Genomic DNA, 19,146 nt, shown 5'->3' on the forward strand with positions numbered 1-19,146 from the left:
TCATTTTTAACAGTAAACATTGCAGGATCGATTTATTTTGCCCCTGCGGCAAATAATAGTGTTTTTCTGTATTTTTGCTACGCAGAGCACAAATAGGAAATCTTCCCTCCTATGTTTAAACGAACAGAGAAAATTCAGATTATTTTCACAGGTTACTAGAACAAGGAATACTTTACTGCAAGGAGCTGTGAGACAGAGACAGTGACACAATTTAAAAGGGACTTGAATGATTTTTTTCAAAAGGATATGAAAGGATAATGGGGTATAGATATGGCCGGAAATGTGGGATCAGAGTAGCGGTTTGAGTTAAAAATAGCCCCAAGGGGCTCCTTTTGTGTTGTAATTTCTGATCTTTTAAATGAGGTTGGAATTTACATTATTCCATCAGCATAATATTGTGAGGTCTAGGGTAGCAGATCTTTTATTATATAGAAATTATAGCACAGAAACAGGCCATTCGGCCCAGTTGGTCAATGCTAGAGTTTATGCTCCGCCCAAGTTTCCTCCCACTCCATCTAACCCCATTAACATACCCTTCCTCTCCTTTCTTTCTCATGTGTTCATCCAGCTTCCCCTTAAATGCATCTGCTATTCACCTCAACTACTCCTTGTGGTAGCGAGTTCCACATTCCAAGCACTCTCTGGATAAGGAGGTCTCTCCTGAATTCTTTATTTGATTCATTAGTGACCTCTAGTTTTGGTCTCTGCCACAAGTGGAACCCTCTCCCTTACCTCTAACTTATCAAACCCTTCCCAATTTTAAAGACTTCTCTCAGGTCACCCCTCAGCCTTCTCTTTTCTAGCCTTCTATGTACTTACCTTGCGAACACACACTCTACAGAGCAGATATCAAGCACCTCCTCCCGAGCCTAGACCGAATGTGATTGCCTCTCTCACTTTGGTTGCTGTTCGGGCTACACGAGGGAGGAGATTGAGCTCAAGCTGTGAAAGTCCCGGCACATTTGTCAAGACAATTGTTGTCTGCTGATTTTTTTCCTTTTCCCTCAGGGTCTCCACCCTCCCCTCCCATTCCTGGATTCGTTCAGATGGAACAGGCACCTGTCTGCGTCTAGTGGTATTGGGCAAGCGATGCAAAAAAAAGTCCAAGAGGAAGCATCAACCAATCTGTGACAGCAAAGTGAAAATCTCCCCTTTCTCTGGAAAGAGAGAGAGGCTGGAGAGAGAGAGAGAGTAGCAGAGACTACACTTGCAGGTTAAAGCGAGCACTCTGCCTTCCAGTTTATCATCGGGATTAATCCGAAAGGGGCTGAACAAAAACAAAACCTGTCGACGATCATTTATATATATTTTAAAAATCATCAGTATCTAGGTGGACAGATCCAAGTACCTGATGCCAGATCCTGTTATAAACTGATCTTACTTGTGAGCTGGACTTTTTATTTTTGATGTGAAGATTTTAATAAGGAGGAGGGAGGGGGAGGGTTGGAGAGATAAAGGAGCCCCCCCACACGCACACACACACACACACACACAAAACATCTCAGTTGTCTTCCAGATGCATTCGCTGTTGGATCGGAAAAAGAAAGAAGCGGGCGCGGAGCTGGGCTTGGTGGACATACCGGCGGACAGCCTCCTGCCCCAAGCCCAGAGGATGTGGAGCTGTGTGGGCTGTCTCTGGGTGTTGCTGTCCTGCTGCTTGGTGGCAGTCTGCAGCTTCAGCTTTATCTCGCCGGCCTGGATCGTCAAAGAGAGAAGCAAAGACTCGGTGAGCTTTGGGCTGCTCTGGCACTGCTCAGAGACCGTCTACAACTGTTACACTTTCGGCGGGCTGGGCAGCTTCGCCGACATCCCCTCGGCTTCCTGGCAGGTAAATCACTTTGGTGGCGGGGCTTTTGCTTTTTAATGTTTTGACTGAGATGGAGAGAGAAAGCCGGGCTGGATGGGGCAGTGGAGGGGAGAAAGTTGCATTCACAAGTTGCAATAAATGTGTCACTTGATTGCACAAAACCAGTTTTGGAGAAACCTGCTGAAAACCTCACCGATTACTTGTAAATCCTGAAAGGTGAAAAAAAAAAAGACATCGGATTAATATTTATGAACAACCCAAATACTTAGTCCAGGCAATTGGTAGCATAATCCAGAGGTAAATTAGTGAATGGAGAGATTGATTATATGATTTGTATAATATTTGGTTTGAATATAGTTTCCCCATATTGTTTGCTCTTTTAAAGATTTGGCAATTCAATGATGGGTTTATCAATGATTTATATCACTATTATGGGGAAAACATTAAGGAGGAGACAAAAACTTCAAATGACTCCAGTGGTTAATTAAAAGATGCAGTTTCTCCCTACAATGTCCAGTCCTACCGCCCCTTCACTGCCCTGTCTCCATGCTTTTTCAGGCTCTCAGTTTCAGCACTGCTGACCTAGATTCCTAAGATTAAAAGTGGCGATAGGTTTCTTTTTTCATGTGGCTTTTGACTTTGTTGCCCAATATCTCCTCGCATTTTCTAACCCCGGCGATTTATCTGCGTTGACTGTAAGGTCACCCGATGTTTGATTCTCGCAGAAAGCCTAATGTGTCAGTGATGTGCAGCAGTTTCACCCTGTGCTTGGATTTAAATGGAGCATGTTTCTCTGTAAATCTACAAGTCAGCGCCTTTAATGAGATTTGTCACTGTTTCTTCAATTAATGCAAGCATAATATATTGGGGCCTTGCCTTTCAAGACAGTAGATCACCTCTGTTTGAACTCTTTTATGCACCAGCTTCCCTGACAACAAGTAGAATTAAAGGCGTCTCGTTAGCTGACAGCTCTCTTTTGCGTGGAATGTGCCTTAATTCAACCTAAACCAGCAGGAGGCGCAGTCTTTCACCTCGCTCCTTCACCAGTCCACCCTATTGCAGCAAGACTGCTTTACTGTTTATGTACCTAATTCAATTGAATAGCCAATACAGCGTGCCATGAGCCTACGAAGAACTTTATTTTTAAATAGAATTTAGCGTATCCATCCCCAGGACTGTTTCTTTCGGGCAAAAACTTCAGGATTTTTGTGAATTTACTTGAATCTTGACTGTAAACGCAGGAGCTTGTCAAGGAATTTTGCCCATGGGTTAGAATTATACTTTGATCGCAATTTCTATGTTAGAGATTAAAAATAGCCATTTTTATAATGCCACAAGACCTATTCGATATTCGTTTAGAAACCCATTATAAACAAGGACCCAGATAGATAACACTTAAAGAGGAAGGATCTTCATTTAAAAAAAAGCATTGGCAAACTTCATAGAACATTGATGCATGTCGTGTCTAAATCCATCATCATGCTACTTGCATGTGTGGAAATGATGTACAATTCTTCTGGATCATCACTCAATCACAAACAAAATAAATAGGTTTGGCAAACATTTTTGCAAGAAGATCAGTTCCTTTAACCAAAACGTGACTAGACTTCTAATGTCTGCTGTTGTTTCTAAATAAAAGTTGGCAGCAGATTAATCACAGCTTGTGTGCGGAGCATTCAAAATTGGGTAGTTCAGGAGTATTTTGCGCTTGGACCAGGTCTGTGTATTTAAAGGTTACACATAGATCATCAGTGATATACAGTTGGATTGAATGAGATGTGGTTTTAGTATATTGGCTTTTCTGCATTTTGAGCAGGTTTATGGCTATCGGGGGCTGACAGCACTTGTTAAAATGGCAGATGTAAGTTATCTGTCTGTATAATTTGGTTATTTGCTGGACTAATTGACTATCTATTGATTCAGTTCATTAAATTAACCCTTTGGAGGGCCACGGTGGCATTTTTGGACTAAAATGCGACTGAAATACAGTAAATACCACATGAGATGACAGGACAGGAATTGGAATAATTGTCGTGCCCTCTCCACTTCTACACTGACTATACAGTGAATAAGAAAAGACATTAAGATGGCAGTGCTAGATGTCACAATCAGTCTGAATATCACTGGAATAGAAAACAAATTGGCTGTGCTTTTAGTTTTCCAATCACAGTGACTTCTGCTGGAGGCATGAAGGTGTTGATGTCAGATGAGCACAAGATTGGGGCTTGCCTGTGATGGACCCCATTGTGGAATAGCTAGTCAACAATCTCTGTCTAGGCTTACACATGGCCAGTTGGGGAATTTAGCACAGGGCCAGTGCTGTCAATAGAAGAGTTTTCCTTAAATTGCCTTTAGGAAACAAGGAATAGGGGAAGAGAAAAAAATCAATTCTGGGATAGTGATTGGCCTGGGGCAGGCAGGCTGTTTTTCACCACCACCTCCCTGTGTAAACTGGCGGCAGACGCAGGAGCGGGTCAGGAAGGTCCTCCCAAGCCTCCCGCTCCATTTTATGCCACACCCCACCACCCCCCACCCCCGCCACCATCCCGCTCTTTGGGGGATGTAAAATTCAGCCCTTGGTGTCACATTTGACCCCGAGATGAGCTTCTGACCTCGTATTCATACCAGCACTAAGATCGCCTATTTCCACCTCTGTAACATTGCTTGAGTTCACCCCTGTCTCGGCTCATCTATTGCTGAAACCCTCATTCATACCTCCTTTACCTCTAGACTTGACAATTCCAATGCACTCCTGGCTGGTCTCCTACAATGTACCCTCTGTAAACCTGAGGCCACCCAAAACTCTGCTACCTGTGTCATAACTCATACCAAGTCCTGTTCCCCTATCACCCCTGTGCTCTCTGACCTGCATTGGCTCCTGTTCCAACAACATCTTGATTTTAAAATTCTCATCCTTGTTTTCAAATCCCTCATGGCCTCATCCCTCCCTAACTCTGTAATCTCCTCCAGCTTCACAACCCTTTGAAATATCTACGCTCCTCTAATTATGGCCTCTTGTGCATCCCTGATTTCAATCGCTCCACCATTGGTGGCCGTGCCTTCAGTTGCCTAGGCCCCAGGCTGTGAAATACCCTCTCTACACCTCTCTCCCTCTTTATGTCACTTTCCTTCTTTAAGATATCTCTTAAAACCTACCACTTTAACCAAGCTTTTGGTTATCTGACCTAATATCTCTTTATATGGCTTGGTGTCATACTTTGTTTCATACTGTTCCTATGAAGCGCCTTGGGATGTTTTATTTTGTTAAAGGTGCTATATAAATATAAGTTGTTGTTGATATAAAATATCTTGTGATATTAACTACTAATGCAATATTGTTAAGCATTATCTACACAGCTGCAAAATAAACAAGACCTTTCCTATTGTACTGTAACCCTGCTGGAATTTTGCTTTAAACGATTCAGCTTCAGACATGATGGAAAATTACTTATTCAAAGCAAGCTTTCTTGGGTTTAATACGCACACAACTCAATGGTGCACAATTCATTCATATTTGCTTTGTTATTTTTGGAATATTATCCATTCTCGCTCCTTCGCCTCTTATGCTAGATGCACAACAGTGTTTTATAAACAAACATTTGCTGTGCAACCCTACCCTCTGGTAGTGGGGCCCAAAACCTTCTCTTTCCTATTTGATTCCTCCCTTTCTGTTTTGGAGTGTCGCTACGAGTCAGCTTTCAGGATTATCTGACTCTTCCTTTAGATTCCCAGCTTTCCTATGTTTAATTTCCTATTCTATTGGCCTATGGGCTTTTGGCAGGGCATATTGTAGATTATTCCTTATGTGTGTTTGTTCAGACATTTAAAAGCTAATTTTCTGACTTTGTTTTCCTAGCAGGAAGCACTATCAGCAAGAGTACATTTCATAAATTCTAGCTTCCATAAAGAAAGAACAAATGAGTGTTTTCAAAGCACCTTTTACGCTCTCAGGCAGAATCTTCGCAGCCCCACAGAGGCGGGTTTGGAGGCAGTGATTAGAAAATAACGCATCAGGGTCAGCTCCCCAATGTGTTCCCACCTCCTGACAATCTTGCTGGAGGATGGGTCAATGCAGCAGTGAGTATCCGCCCAACAGTGGTGAGTATGCAATTAGGCCCATCAATGGCCCAGCTGGGGGCATGTTGATGACGGCGCCAGGCTCTTCCTGATGTTGGAGCAGCCCCTGCTGAGTTCCAAGCATGCCAACTCCTTGGAGGTGGCCTCCCAGTGGCAGGCCAGGGGGCCATCGGAGCAGGAGGTTTGATGCCCCAATGAAGGAGCCGCCAGAATGAAAGGCCACAGGCATGGCCAAAACCACTCCTGTGATGGGGCTCCCCCCTCCATCCACACCGATGGCCCGACCAGCTGTGGGCCTCTTCATTCTTAAATTTGCAGAAGGTGTCCGAGAGCGCCTCCATGTTGAGCCTCCCTTGCGATTGCCTTCCTGCCTCGGCAGTGCTCACATCTCCTGCCGGCCATCCTGTGCTGCTGCTGTGCTGATTGGACCTCCCGACACTGGAACCCAGCCTCAGTCCCTAATTGGACGGGGTCCTGGAGGCGGCTTCCTAATTGTCCGCCTCCGGGAAGATCGCGTCTGTCGTCCCGCCACCACCACTTCTGGGTTCCCAACCTGGAATTCATCCTGATGTTGGGATCGCAACCCACCCTGGAAAATTCAGTCCAGGTTGTCCCAAAATGCAGCACAGCTAATAAATTACGGGCATTTGAGAGTAACAGCAATTAAGGTGGGCAATAAATGCTGGCCTAGCCAGTGATGCCCACATCCCATGAACTAAATATTTTTTTTTAAAGTCAATTTGGACAAATGTAGCAGATAATTTGCATTTGGCAGTGTCCACAAACAGTAATAAGCAATTATTTTAGTTCTGGTGCGTTGGTTGAAGGAGGAATATTAGGTAGAATACCAGAAGAGCTTCTCTGCTCTCCTTCAAATATTACTCTGAGATCTTTTCCATCTACTTCAAAAGGCAAATGGGCCCTTGGTTTTAGCTTCTCATTTGAAAGATGACACCCTCAGTACTGCACTGAAGTGTCAGACCAGGTTATGGGCTCAAGTCACGGAATAGGGCTTGAACCTTTGATCCTGTGACTCAGAGGTGAAAGTGTTACCACTACGATAAGCCGACACTAGTTTAGAATCCATCCAGGATAGCGAGTTGAAGCCTTTATGTTGAAGTAGTTGTTCTTGTATACAGACATGGTCCTGATTGCTTTGCTGTAACTAAGATGTTTGGGAAGGAGAGGAGAGGCTAACCTCACATACAAGAACATGAGACATTGTTCTTTGAGTTCCTGTTGTAATCCTCTGGATACTTTAGAAGGCATGTAAGGCCAAAGCCACTAGATTGATAATCAATACAAACAGTTGCAATGGCATGGAGGATCCTTGTCTTGTACCTTTACGGTCATTGGCAATGGGGGAGAATCAGGGGCACATGTAAATTGGGCAGATTGACAAAGTGAATAAAAGATTGAATTCCCTTACCTTGAGGACTGACAAGAGGAATGGCTGCTGAATCTTCTAAATGCCTTTCCAACATGGAGTGAGAGTACAGGAGTGGGCATGGGCACTCTGATATGTTTTGCGGCAATACTCAGAGGCGTCGGACTTTGATTCCAGGGCGTTTTCAATCCTGTTTAGTTATTATCAACAGGTTTTGGTACCAGTCAGCAAGAAGCAGTGCTGGTAATTGATCAGGATTTTAAACCATACTTCAATATGAAGAATTGACTAAAAATAGTGGTAACATCTCACTGGGCGCTTGAATAAGAATGCTTACTTGAGCAAGTTTTTCTAGCATTCTTCTAAAAACCCACTAGTTCCCTGAACTTTACCCATTTTCATTAATGTAATGGGTGCCTTTATTTCCCTCAGATAAACTGTGGGGCATCCACCAGCAATTTCAATCCCAGTGACCTAACTGGGACTGAGAGGTTGTCTCTCTCTGCGTCGAATATTACTGGTTTGAGTGGTAAAGGGTTAAGTGGTAGTTGGCTCTAATTTGCTTGGACCAATGGAGTGGCATTCGACAAGCCCAATGCCAAGAGAACAATTATCTTTACAAGTGCAGTATTCCCTCTACGCTAGGAGGAGTCAACGACTAAAATAAAACAAATGACCCAATTAACTAAAAATGCCTGCGAGAATGTAAGAATACTGTACTGTGTGGTAATTCCACTCTCATTATTTACGAGACAGACAATATCCTGCAATGTCCACCAGTAGTTGAAACTTCTAAAGAGCCAACTGACATGGTCTGATCTCATTCTAAGGTTACCCGGGCATATGTAGCGGTGGTTGGTAAGCACTTGGTTAACTAACATTTGATTAATTTTTATTAGATCGTGTAGAGCCTTGCTGTGGAGTTGACTTACTTAGCTTGCTGCTACTTCAGTGCTGAAGTCATGGGTTTATTTATCCCATCCTTGTAATGCACCCACCCGAGGCCTGTGGGGGACGTGGGTGTAGTGGGGTTGGCAGCAAGGGCAGGGGTCTGGCTCTCAGCAGGCCTCCCTCTTCCTGAAGCCAGGTCCCTTGATCAGTCACTGAGTGATTGTGGTCTCAACTCCACTTTGAATCATTTCAATGACCCAGTCTCCACTGCTTTCTGGGGGAGAGAATTCCACAGACTAATGACCCTCTGAGAGAAAAAATTTCTCCTCATCTCCATCTTAAAAGGGAGACCTCTTATTCTTAAACTATGTCCCCAAGTTCAAGTCTCCCCCACAAGAGGAAACATCCTTCCGGTATCCAGTCTATCAAGCCCCCTCAGGATCTTTGATGTTTCAATAAGATCATCTCTCATTCTTCTAAAACTCCAATGCATATAGGCCCAACCTGCTCAACCTCTCTTCATAAAATAAGCCCTCCATTGCCCGGAATGAGTTGAGTGAACCTTCTCTTAACTGCATCTAATGCAATCATGTCCTTTTTCAAATAAGAAGACCAAATCTCCACACAGTACTCCAGATGTGGTTTCACCAAGGCCCTGTAGAGCTGCAGTAAAACTTCCCTACTTTTATTCTCGATTCCCCTTGCAATAAACACCAGCATTCCATTTGCCTTCCTAATCACTTGCTGTATCTGCATGCTAACTATTTGTGATTCATGTACCAGGACACCCAGATCCCTCTGTACCACCGAGTTTTGCAATCTGTCTCCATTTAAATAGCTTTTCTATTCTTCCTGCCAAAGAGGACAAGTTCACACTTTCCCACATTATACTCCACCTGCCATATTATTGCCCACTCACTTAACCTATCTATATCCCTTTGTAAACTCTTTATCTCCTCTTGACAACTTACTATCATGGTGTCATTGGCAAATTTAGCATGGACCTTGATTTTGCAATCAATGGTGAAAGACCAATACTCGCCATTCAATACACTTACAGCTGCCCACAGACTATTTGTAGGCTTTTATTGGCAACTTGCAGTATTTAGAGATCCTTTTCACTGTGTTTACCCTCCTCAGAGGATCTGTGGCGTGCGTGAGCAGGGCAAGGAACAGTGGTCTGGATTATGAGCCCCTGCTGGACTGGAAACGGAGCCGTGGGTGCTACAAATAGCACCGCCAACCTGTGTGGCAGTTCTCTGGCTCCATCCTGCCCTAAGGGCATTTTCCTGGAAGCAGGATGAGGAAGCGGAGGGGGAGGGGCGGGTGGAATGGTGGCAGAGCTACCCACCTGCATGTGGTGGGTAGCTGATTAAACTAACTAATGGCCACTTAAGGCTAATTGAAGGAGGCCGAATGGGATTTTCCATTTTCCATTTGGAGGGGGGGCAGTTTAGCTGTCTGGAGTCGGCCTCATAGCTTCAGACCAAGGGGCCAGCACTATAGGCAGGCTTGGAGGCCCTCCCTGCCTGCTTGGTGCAGTAGGAGGCAGAGGCCACCCTGTAGAGGGTTACCCCCCAACCACCACACTCCACAATGATGGCCTGGCTGCAAAGGCCATTTTTTATTTAAATTCTGAAAATGTTGGAGAAAAGGGCGCCTCCATTTTCAAACGTCCTCTCCCTCACTCACCTGCCAGGGCATCCCGCTGCTGCTTTCAAGCTGGAAAGGCCTGTAATCACAAGGAGTGACTGTTTCCCACACTGTGGTGGTGTTTTATGTAGGTGACAGGGGTCTTGGCTAGTGGCTGAAGAGCCAGCGGGAGCCCTGCGTTGCCTCCTCCGGGGAAGGCCCAACACATCTCGTGCCAACAGTCACTTAGCTGGGCAGCAGCAGCTGGCTCCTTTACTCAGTAGCACCACTGCGGTGGCAGTGGCTGTTGCTGGTAATGCATCCACCCGAGGCCTTGTATCATCATGGGATTTTGCATGGTGGGGGTCATGGGGTGAGGAGAAGTCAGCAGCAGGGTGGTGGGGCTCTCAGCCACCCCCTTCCCGATGGCGGGCTCCTTGATCAGGCATTAAGTGCCTTTGAACGAGAGACCGCATTCCGCCCCGCACCCCCCACCCCACAACTTGGCCCCGGAAGCCAGCAAGCAACCCGCATGGGGGCAGACCCCCGTCCGCCACTGGCCTAATACTGGAGGCAGCAGGTTGAGGCCCCGAATGGGCATTAACTGTCCACTTAAGGACCTCAATTGGCTGCGGGGTGGGAAGTCCATCCACGGATCTTCTGCCGTGGACTTATTTGGGGTGGAGGTGGGGTAATCACCCGTCACCATCCGGCCCGATTAAATGTCCCCCCGCCTTCAAACTTGCCATGGGAGCTTCTGACCCATATCTGAGCCTGACGGCAAGGTTCAGAAGTCCGCAGGGAAAACCCAGCCCTGTTTGTCAGTTCAACCAATCAGTTTGAAGGATCCTCACGGAGACATGCGGGGGATAGAAATTTGTCTTGGGTAGTGGTGCAAAGCGGGTGGAATCAGATTGGCCGCGCATTAAATGCAGCACCTGCCAGTTCATTCCATTGGCTGCAAAGGAACTGAATCTCAGGCGTTGTGTATAGCAGGTGACCAATCCAGTGCCACCCGTTCTGTGCCACCGCTCAAGACAAATCTTGATTCCACAGGGTTTAATCTCGGAGCTATTAGTTAGAATTTAATTCAATGTTGAATCATGTAGAGAGGAGAAATAAAGAGATGGAAAGAAAGATGGGATTAAGGGAAAAAGACAAAAGAGATGGAAAGAAGCATTTTTAAAAGATTTAAGTTTGAAAAATCTCCAACAATAATTAAAATCTGAAGGAGTGAGGCTCCACACTTACAAAAGTTAATTTTCAGTGCTAAAGAGGTTGTCTGGTAGTAATTAAGAGTTATCACACTGCTAAAAAAATTACTTAAACCTGAATGCACCGGCCCTAGACTTTTCTGGCATGGTTAGTGGATAACTAGTGGTTGAGTACAGCAACTTCATGCTCTTCATATGTTTTAATACTGAGTCTCCTGGTGAGTTACTATTGTAGTGAATCTTATGGAGGAGCAGGGCAATTTTTAATTGCACATGTGGGGACGCTGGAAGTTGCTGTCCAATTTACTCCTAAAGACTGATAGCTTCACTGTTATTCTTAATGCAAAATTTGGGCCATTGTTTTTATTGTATTAAACAGCTGTCTAAAATCTCAGAACTGTGGTTTATTTATTAAAACTAAAGTGTAACCAGAAAACTTTAGCCTTTCATTGTGCTTCATGCCAGATGTTGGGAGATTAACCAGAACATGAGAATAACCTTTTGTAAATTCAGTGTAATAACAGCATACACCAGGATAATTGTATATCTGTAACAGTCGCCATGCAAGGACCCAACCACACAGCAATGGGTAAACAGTTGCAACAACTAAAGAGCTCAAGCGATACTTGGTTAAATATAAATTCAGTCTTGCAGAGATGTATCTGATTATAAATTGTTTTAAAGACCCAGCAGAACAAGGAAAGTGCTGGGCAACACTGAATCCACTCCAGAATGGCAAAGGTGCATTGCTTTCAGCCTGCTGTGATTTATAGTAAAATCTTAATCGTAATGATGTGCACTGTCTTTTAATCCACCTGCCAAACCATCCATCAAGGAAAGCCATTGGCAGAATATTGATTGACCTTGTAAGATTTCTCAAACCACAAGTACTGTCCAAAGCACCACTGCTTCCTTATAAATTATGAACATATATAGATGCACCTTAGAACCTGTGAAATTTATGTGTTCACTTCAAATGGACTATATTTATATCATGTCATTCTCCATTATGATTGCTGACCTAATAACTATTCTGAAAAGAGGTTAGATGTTTAAGTGAATGAGTTATTTTTCATTGTTTAACAATGGCCTACTCCTGCTCCTAATTTGTACGTTTGTAATATTTCCAAAGGTGTTATGAACAAAGCTGGATTAATTGATCTGTTTGAGAGTACTTCCTTCAGTCTGATACCAGCAGTTCTAATGAACTTCCATCTGACATTACGAGTTGTACTTCCTTCTATCTGTTACTGACACTTAGATGACTTACTTCAGTCTGATGCTGTCAGTTCTGGGATACTTCCTTCTGACTGATACTAGATTGTCTGGCCATTGTCTCATACAGGTTGTGGGACCTTTCTGTGTGTATGTTAGCTGCCCCGTTTCCTACATTACAACAGTGGCCCACACTTCAAATATACTTCATTGGCTGTAAGTGTGCTTTGGGACATCCTGAGGCTGGGAAAGGTGCTGTTAGCACCTCTATTAGCACAGTTAGAGTACTTCTATCAGTCTGATTCTACCAGTTTTAGAGTGATCTGATCTGATACTACCAGGATTCGAAGTCTCATTAGTTCAGCGGTTTCTGGCTGGAGGTCTAGTACTACAGGGGTTTCTGGCTTGAGAAAATCACTGTAACCAAAGTTTCTGGCTGGAGGTCTTCATTGTAATTGGATTCTGGCCAGAGACATACACAGTAAGACAGGATTCTGGCTGGAGGGCCACATGATGGAGGGTCCATTATAACCTACTTCTAGAGGGTGATGGGGTAAGAGTGGAAAACTGCCATTGCCCATCACACTGTACTCGAATTATGATCCATTGGCTCCACGTCCTCCCAACTGGAAGAGGATACGCAAAAGGAAGAGATTATTGAAGGGAGCAAACAGGAACAGTGGATAATTTAAAAAAGAGTTTGGATTGCAAGCCCTGAGCCTACACCCATACGTTTCTGCTGTGGAACATCCAACATTTTCCAACAACCTATCACAATGCAAGTGGATTGTGGACAGCCCTTGCCTGCTCTACATAATATTGTTTAAAATGCAGTCTAGAATATAATACTGGCCTTAGCAGATCCTATACACCAACTGTGATCTTCCCTTTAGTACTGCAAAGATAATTCTTGCCACAAACATTAGACATACTTGAATTAAAAAGCTAAGATAAGAGAATGAAGGCGCACAAGCAGTTTTCAATAAAAGACAGCTGCGCTGTCATTTTACCGCACAGATTTAAAGGATAATACATAGTAAAGAATTTAACCTGTCTTATTGCGTGGGTCAGAAAGACTGTATAACGCAGACACAGAGGATATTGGCTAAATCTACTTCCCACTTGAAATGAGACAGAAGTTGCACAATATGTATTATTTATTTGCATTTATTATGGATCAAGATAAATCCAAAGTGGCGGGGAAGACATTGTTGCAAGGACAGCAGCCCTAGCCACACAGATACTGAGAGTTTAGTTGTATTATTCAGAGCTATGTGACGTTTCGAATACATACAGTCAAGTTTTAAAAAAATTGTGCTGTTGAATCACAGGGAATATATATCAGTTACGGTTCACTGATGCTCCACACGAGATACACCTCAGTAGTATGACTTCCATGGTTGCTCTGTCATCTTTGAATAGAATTTAAGGTTTATCTGCTAGCACAGTTTGCAGTGCCTTGTAAAACAACATGAAGAAATCCCTCAGCAAACAACTTCTTGTTGTTTCAACAGCTAATGGATCTCTTCTACAACTCTTTGCTGCAAAAATCAAAATCTTATCTTTACAACTAACACTTTATTGCCGTTGGTCATTGAGTAGTTAGTGCAACCAGTGTGGAACTGAATCTTATAGAGTTGGCTACTCTTGACTGAGGTGGCAATACGGCCAGTGGGCCATGTGTCAGTGCCCTTGGCTGGAAGGGGAAATCAGCCACAGTTCTCCTTTTTATTCACTATGTAATGACATGTCAAAAAATGTGCCTAGCTGAATGTTGGCATTGGCAAACCCATGTATCAATTGTGATCCTACCCACTCCATGGTTGAATAGCTTGGCAAAAGTCATTTTCAAGACTTACTTGAAAATGGCAACTTTGGGCACCCTTTGAATGTCCTGGCACATTGGTGACTGTACCCCAGCAGGAATAAAGATGGCAGAATGTTGATTAAGTAGGGAAATTTTTATGGGGAGAAGTGTGATGACTTATCTGTATCTTCTTGCATGAGTAGTTCCACTAAATGATATTCTAAACTGAAGCAGAGTTTCAACCCATCCCATTGTTAAGATGAAGAGAAAGTTTAACTTTACAATAATTAGGAAGCTATTTATATAATACCAGAAGTATTGATTTTTTTTCCCAAAAATATACTTTATTCATAGAATTCTGTAAAAAATACATTACAAAACAGTTCCAAGTTGACATTCCAGTGCAAAAGAAATAAGTTTTCTTCAATACAGAACATGAGTTGCCTCACAACCCTTCGATTCCATTTTACATGCAATGTACATTTGCATTACACAGCAAAACCATATTTTGATGCATGCAACCTGAGGGGTTTTACACAGGTTCCAGCCACTCGGTTCACTATGGCGGGATGACGTTACACAGTAATCTTTCCCCATTGAGCCTTTGCTGCGGCTGCACCAAGCTTTAGTGCGTTCCTCAGCACCTAGTGCTGCACCTTGGAATGTGCCAGTCTGCAACATTCGGTCGTGGACAACTCTTTGCACTGGAAGACCAGCAAGTTTCGGGCAGACCAAAGGGCGTCTTTCACCGAATTGATAGTCCTCCAGCAGCAGTTGATGTTTATCTCAGTGTGCGTCCCTGGGTACAGCCTGTAGAGCACAGACTCCTGTGTTACAGAGCTGCTTGGGATGAACCTCGACAAAAACCACTGCATCTCTTTCCACACCTGCTTTGCAAAGACACATTCCAGAAGGAGGTGGGCGACCGTCTCTTCCCCACCACAGCCACCTTGAGCACATAGTGCTCTTTCCAAAATCAATATAATTAGAATCTATCAATTTGTCAAATTTGAGGTTTGCAATGCTCACATTTACTCAGGGATTGTGTCCCACCTTACAGTGAAAATATTTTACCTTCTTATTATGCCAATCCCTCTACTCGTGATCTGCCTGTTTCTAAGATGCTTAATGTTAGTGAGCTGGGTTTTGAAGGCGGAGCATGGGTTGACGATGAACCGTCAGCATTTGCCATCATTACCCACACCCCCGACAATTCAGGATATCAGGCATGTGCTGATTAGTGCGGAGATTGTGAAGTTGCATTCTGCTACTCAGGGCTCCGACAGAGCCAGCGCTGTGGACACCCCTTCCCCCACCCGCCAGAACTGGCAATCACTGAAATCAGTGAGAATTTCAACTTTCCCACCCCCACATCATTGTTAGAGACCCCATAAAAAGTTACACCTTGTTCAATCAGGTTTAATTGGGTTTTTAATGATGATGTGATTAATAACATTTGCTGAACAGAATTGGCCTTGAAAAATTAATCTTACTTTCATGGACTGCTGTTAGATGATAACTAGTAAATTTTTTTAAACTAACTTTTTTAAAGAATATTTCTAAAACCTTTTTCAGAATATTTTGGCTCCTCCCTTCCTTCCTGTGTATGTCACAATCTTTAATCTGCTCTATGTAAAAAAATTTTAAAGGTGGTTTTATTTTAGTGCTTTTTGCTTCCTGTTTGCATGGCGATGAAAATCCTTTATTGTGATTGGCTGCTTGGACAGCTTGATGACATCACTGTTGCTGCACGCTTGGAGTCCCCAGTAAAGAACACTGCAATCTGTTGCAGTGGCACTGCACAGTGATAGAGGTGAAAGTCTTGCCCGAGAGGTTGCTAGTTTACTCAGTGAGGCTTAGTTCATGGTCAGCACCTTTGCATCGCCGCTGACTGCAAACGTTGGGCCCTTGTTTCTTCACGATTAACATATGATGAAAAGGATTAGTGCTGTTGCATCACGAGTGAAGGTTTCTGATTGTTCCTTTCAGAAATTTAGTGACTGAATCCCTTGATCTGTCAGCGTGACTCAGTTGGTGGCATTCTCACCTTTGAATCAAATGTTTGTTGGGTCGAGTCCCGCTCCATGGCCTTAGATTATGGGTGGTAATTTTGAATTTAGGTATTAATGCAAAAGAGGCATTATAGAATCAGCTACCCATTATTCATCTCTCCTGATTAATAACTATAACAGGCAGATCATCCAATATCATTCATTTGGCACTAGCACCCAAAGTCAAAATTTCCTTCCTTAATCTATCCATAGTATAGCAGTGAGGGAGTGCTGCATTGTTGGAGATGCTTCCTTTTGGATGGCCCGGTGGTTGAGATGAAATTTAAAGATCTTTTGGCGCATTTTGAAGAACAGGGAGGTGCCGTGATCAATATTCCTCTCTCAACCACCACTGAACATAACTTATTTTAAAAAAAGACCATAGAGCAGTGGCTGAAAACATGGCTGCACATTTGCATTCTGAGAGACAGTTGCTCATTCGTGGGCGAGCACCAATAAAGTCGCAGGATTCTGGTAAAAACCCAACCGGCTCACTAATGCCCTTAGGGTAGGGAACATGCCACCCTCACCTACATGGGTCACCAATCCACACTACATGGTTGACTGTTAATGCCCTGGGAGCAGCTGGGGTGAGAAATAAATACTGCCTTGTAAGTGTTGACCATGTCCAAAAAATTTTTTTAAAAAAACACAGACAAAGATTTTTTTCCCTTCTTGAAGCACTGGCTCCTATGGAGGCTGCCATATTGATACTTTGAAATCATGCAATGCCAACAGAGCTTTTTAAAGGTCAACTTATACGGTTTTCCATTAACTGAGAATATGTTCCTGGCTGGGCTTTGCTTCCCTTTCTGAGTAGATTTATCAATTTATTGTCAATTAAATGCTGAATTATGGGTACTTTGTGCTAAGGACTCGAATCTGTGATGGACTGGGTTGAGATTTCAAAAATACATTTTGCTTAAGACCCTTACAGCCTTCACAAAGTGGAGATAATCATCCCCATTGGTATCTGACCTGCAGTGATGCCCTAGTCCTAGAGATGAGATGAGAGTGTTTTAATGTCACTAAACCACTCAGTAGCCCCCGCCAGGTTAAATAGTTCAGCCCCAATTTTTAAAAATGCTCTATCTGCACATTCAACATATTTTTCTTGACGGGGGGCAGAGGTTGTGGTGGGGATAGATTTTCAGTGTAATTGCTTTACATTGAGGAACCAGTAGAGACCTGACTCAGCAAAGACATTTCAGAAACATGTTCATTAAAAAGAAAGAACTTGCATTTCTATAGCACCTTTCACGACCTCAGGGAATCCCAAAGAAGCTCAAAGTGCTTTTAAGAAATGTGGTCATAGCTGTATTGTAGGGAAAGGCAGCAGCCAATTTGCGCACAGCAAGATCCCACATACAGCAATGCCATAAACGATCAGATAATCTGTTTTAATGATGTTGGTTGAGGGTTAAATATTGATCAGGACACCTCTGCTCTACTTCAAACAGATCCATGGGATCTTATATATCATTTTCTCTCAATATGACCAACATTTAAAGGGTAAAACTGAAAATTAAAAAAAGCAAAGTGAACTATTTTTTCTGAACGATCCCTGCGGTGGGACAGTTATCAGATATTAGGCCTCTGGCTGCATTTACACCAGTCACCGGCTGGACATCCCACGTAGTTACCCAGCAAAGCACCTTAGAATTCGGGGCCGCTGCATCATGGGTAGGTCAGGTTCTTCTTGTGAGAAGGGAGGGGGAGAGGGCGATTGGGAGAGGGAAGGAGGGGGCGATTGGGAGAGGGTGAGCAATCTGAAGGGGGTTGATCGGAGGGGGTTGTTGAGGCGGCGATTGGAAAGTGGGGGGATTGGGGGGGATTGGGGGGGAGGGGGGAGGGGGTATGGTGGCTGGCAGCGGCCCGTGGTTTAAAAGTGGAGCTGGGATGAACATGACTGCACCTTCCAGCTCCAAGGTCAGGGAAGTATTTTTTAAAAACTTATTTCTTCATAGCAGCCTGCAGTGGTCGCTTTAAGACCTGCTGGTTAGGCCCCATGTAGACATGCTTTTCCTGAATGTAGCTGGCCCAGCACTGGCGGCTTCAGGGCAAACTAATTTGGAGAAGGAAGGTGAGGCATGTGCATGTGCATGCCGTTCACCATGTTGGATGCAGTGTGCCCTAGGTGCCCATTTTCTGACTCGAATATGGGCGCAATGCCAACAAATTTCTAGGCCTCCGATTCCTGAAACTGACTACTATTGATTCCGCCATAAAACATTCCCTGCGCGGGCACCTGCACCACCTGATGTCATGATTTTAGTTCCTGACATTATTATCTGGAAAGTATCGAAAAAGATTACCATGTTCTGGAGGGCATCATGCGTGGGCACCATTGTTTGAAAACCTTGGTCAGAGAAGCAGCATTATGTGAAGGGGACATCAGGGGACAAGTCTGGGATTCGGACTGCGTGGTGGTGGATGTGAAGGGGACTCAATCCTTGTCAGTGTAGTTGGACAGATATGTTCCATCCATACTCCCCGCCCTCCCCCCCACCACCTTGCCCCATATGTGATTGCATCTGTGCACCTTGGAATAGTCCACTTTCTTCTAATACAGACACTTATTTTACAACAACAACAACAACAACTTGCATTTATATATTGCCCAAGGTGCTTCACAGGAGTGATTATCAAATAAAATTCGCCACGAGCCACATATGGAAATATTGGGGCAGGTGACTAACAGGTTGTTCAAAAAGGTAGCTTTTAAGGAGCATCTTAAAGAAAGAGAGGACGAGAGGTTTGGGGAGGGAATTCCAGAGCTTAGGGCCTCGGCAGCTGAAGGCATGACCACCAATGGAGCGATTAAAATCAGGGATGTGCAGTGTAACGTACTCAGTTTGACAAGGCAGAAGTATGAGACTGGTTGTAAGTGACACAATGACATCCATGAAGTCACCAGCTGAATTGCCGGTACTGTGCTTTCTTACAGGAGGCATCAGAACCGAAGACAAATTGGGTGCTATTAAGCATGTTTCCTGTTTTCTAAGTGCTATAAAAATGTCATAATTTCCAAGAAGAGGACGTGATCTCCATTTTAACTGTGGAAT

The 19,146-nt window shown here is 43.9% G+C and overlaps 1 protein-coding gene across 1 annotated transcript in view; it reads left to right on the forward strand.

Annotated features, from left to right (window-relative positions):
* Positions 1 to 976: 976 nt before the first annotated feature.
* LOC137346751 (LHFPL tetraspan subfamily member 7 protein) overlaps positions 977 to 19,146 on the forward strand; it is a 312,700-nt gene continuing 294,530 nt past the window's right edge. The window contains exon 1 of the mRNA XM_068010530.1: positions 977 to 1,828. Coding sequence (XP_067866631.1) covers positions 1,517 to 1,828 — 312 coding nt within the window. The 5' untranslated portion in view covers positions 977 to 1,516. The remainder of the gene's footprint in view (positions 1,829 to 19,146) is intronic.

Source organism: Heterodontus francisci, chromosome 30 (genome assembly GCF_036365525.1).
Source record: "Heterodontus francisci isolate sHetFra1 chromosome 30, sHetFra1.hap1, whole genome shotgun sequence".
Taxonomy (NCBI): Eukaryota; Metazoa; Chordata; class Chondrichthyes; order Heterodontiformes; family Heterodontidae; genus Heterodontus; species Heterodontus francisci.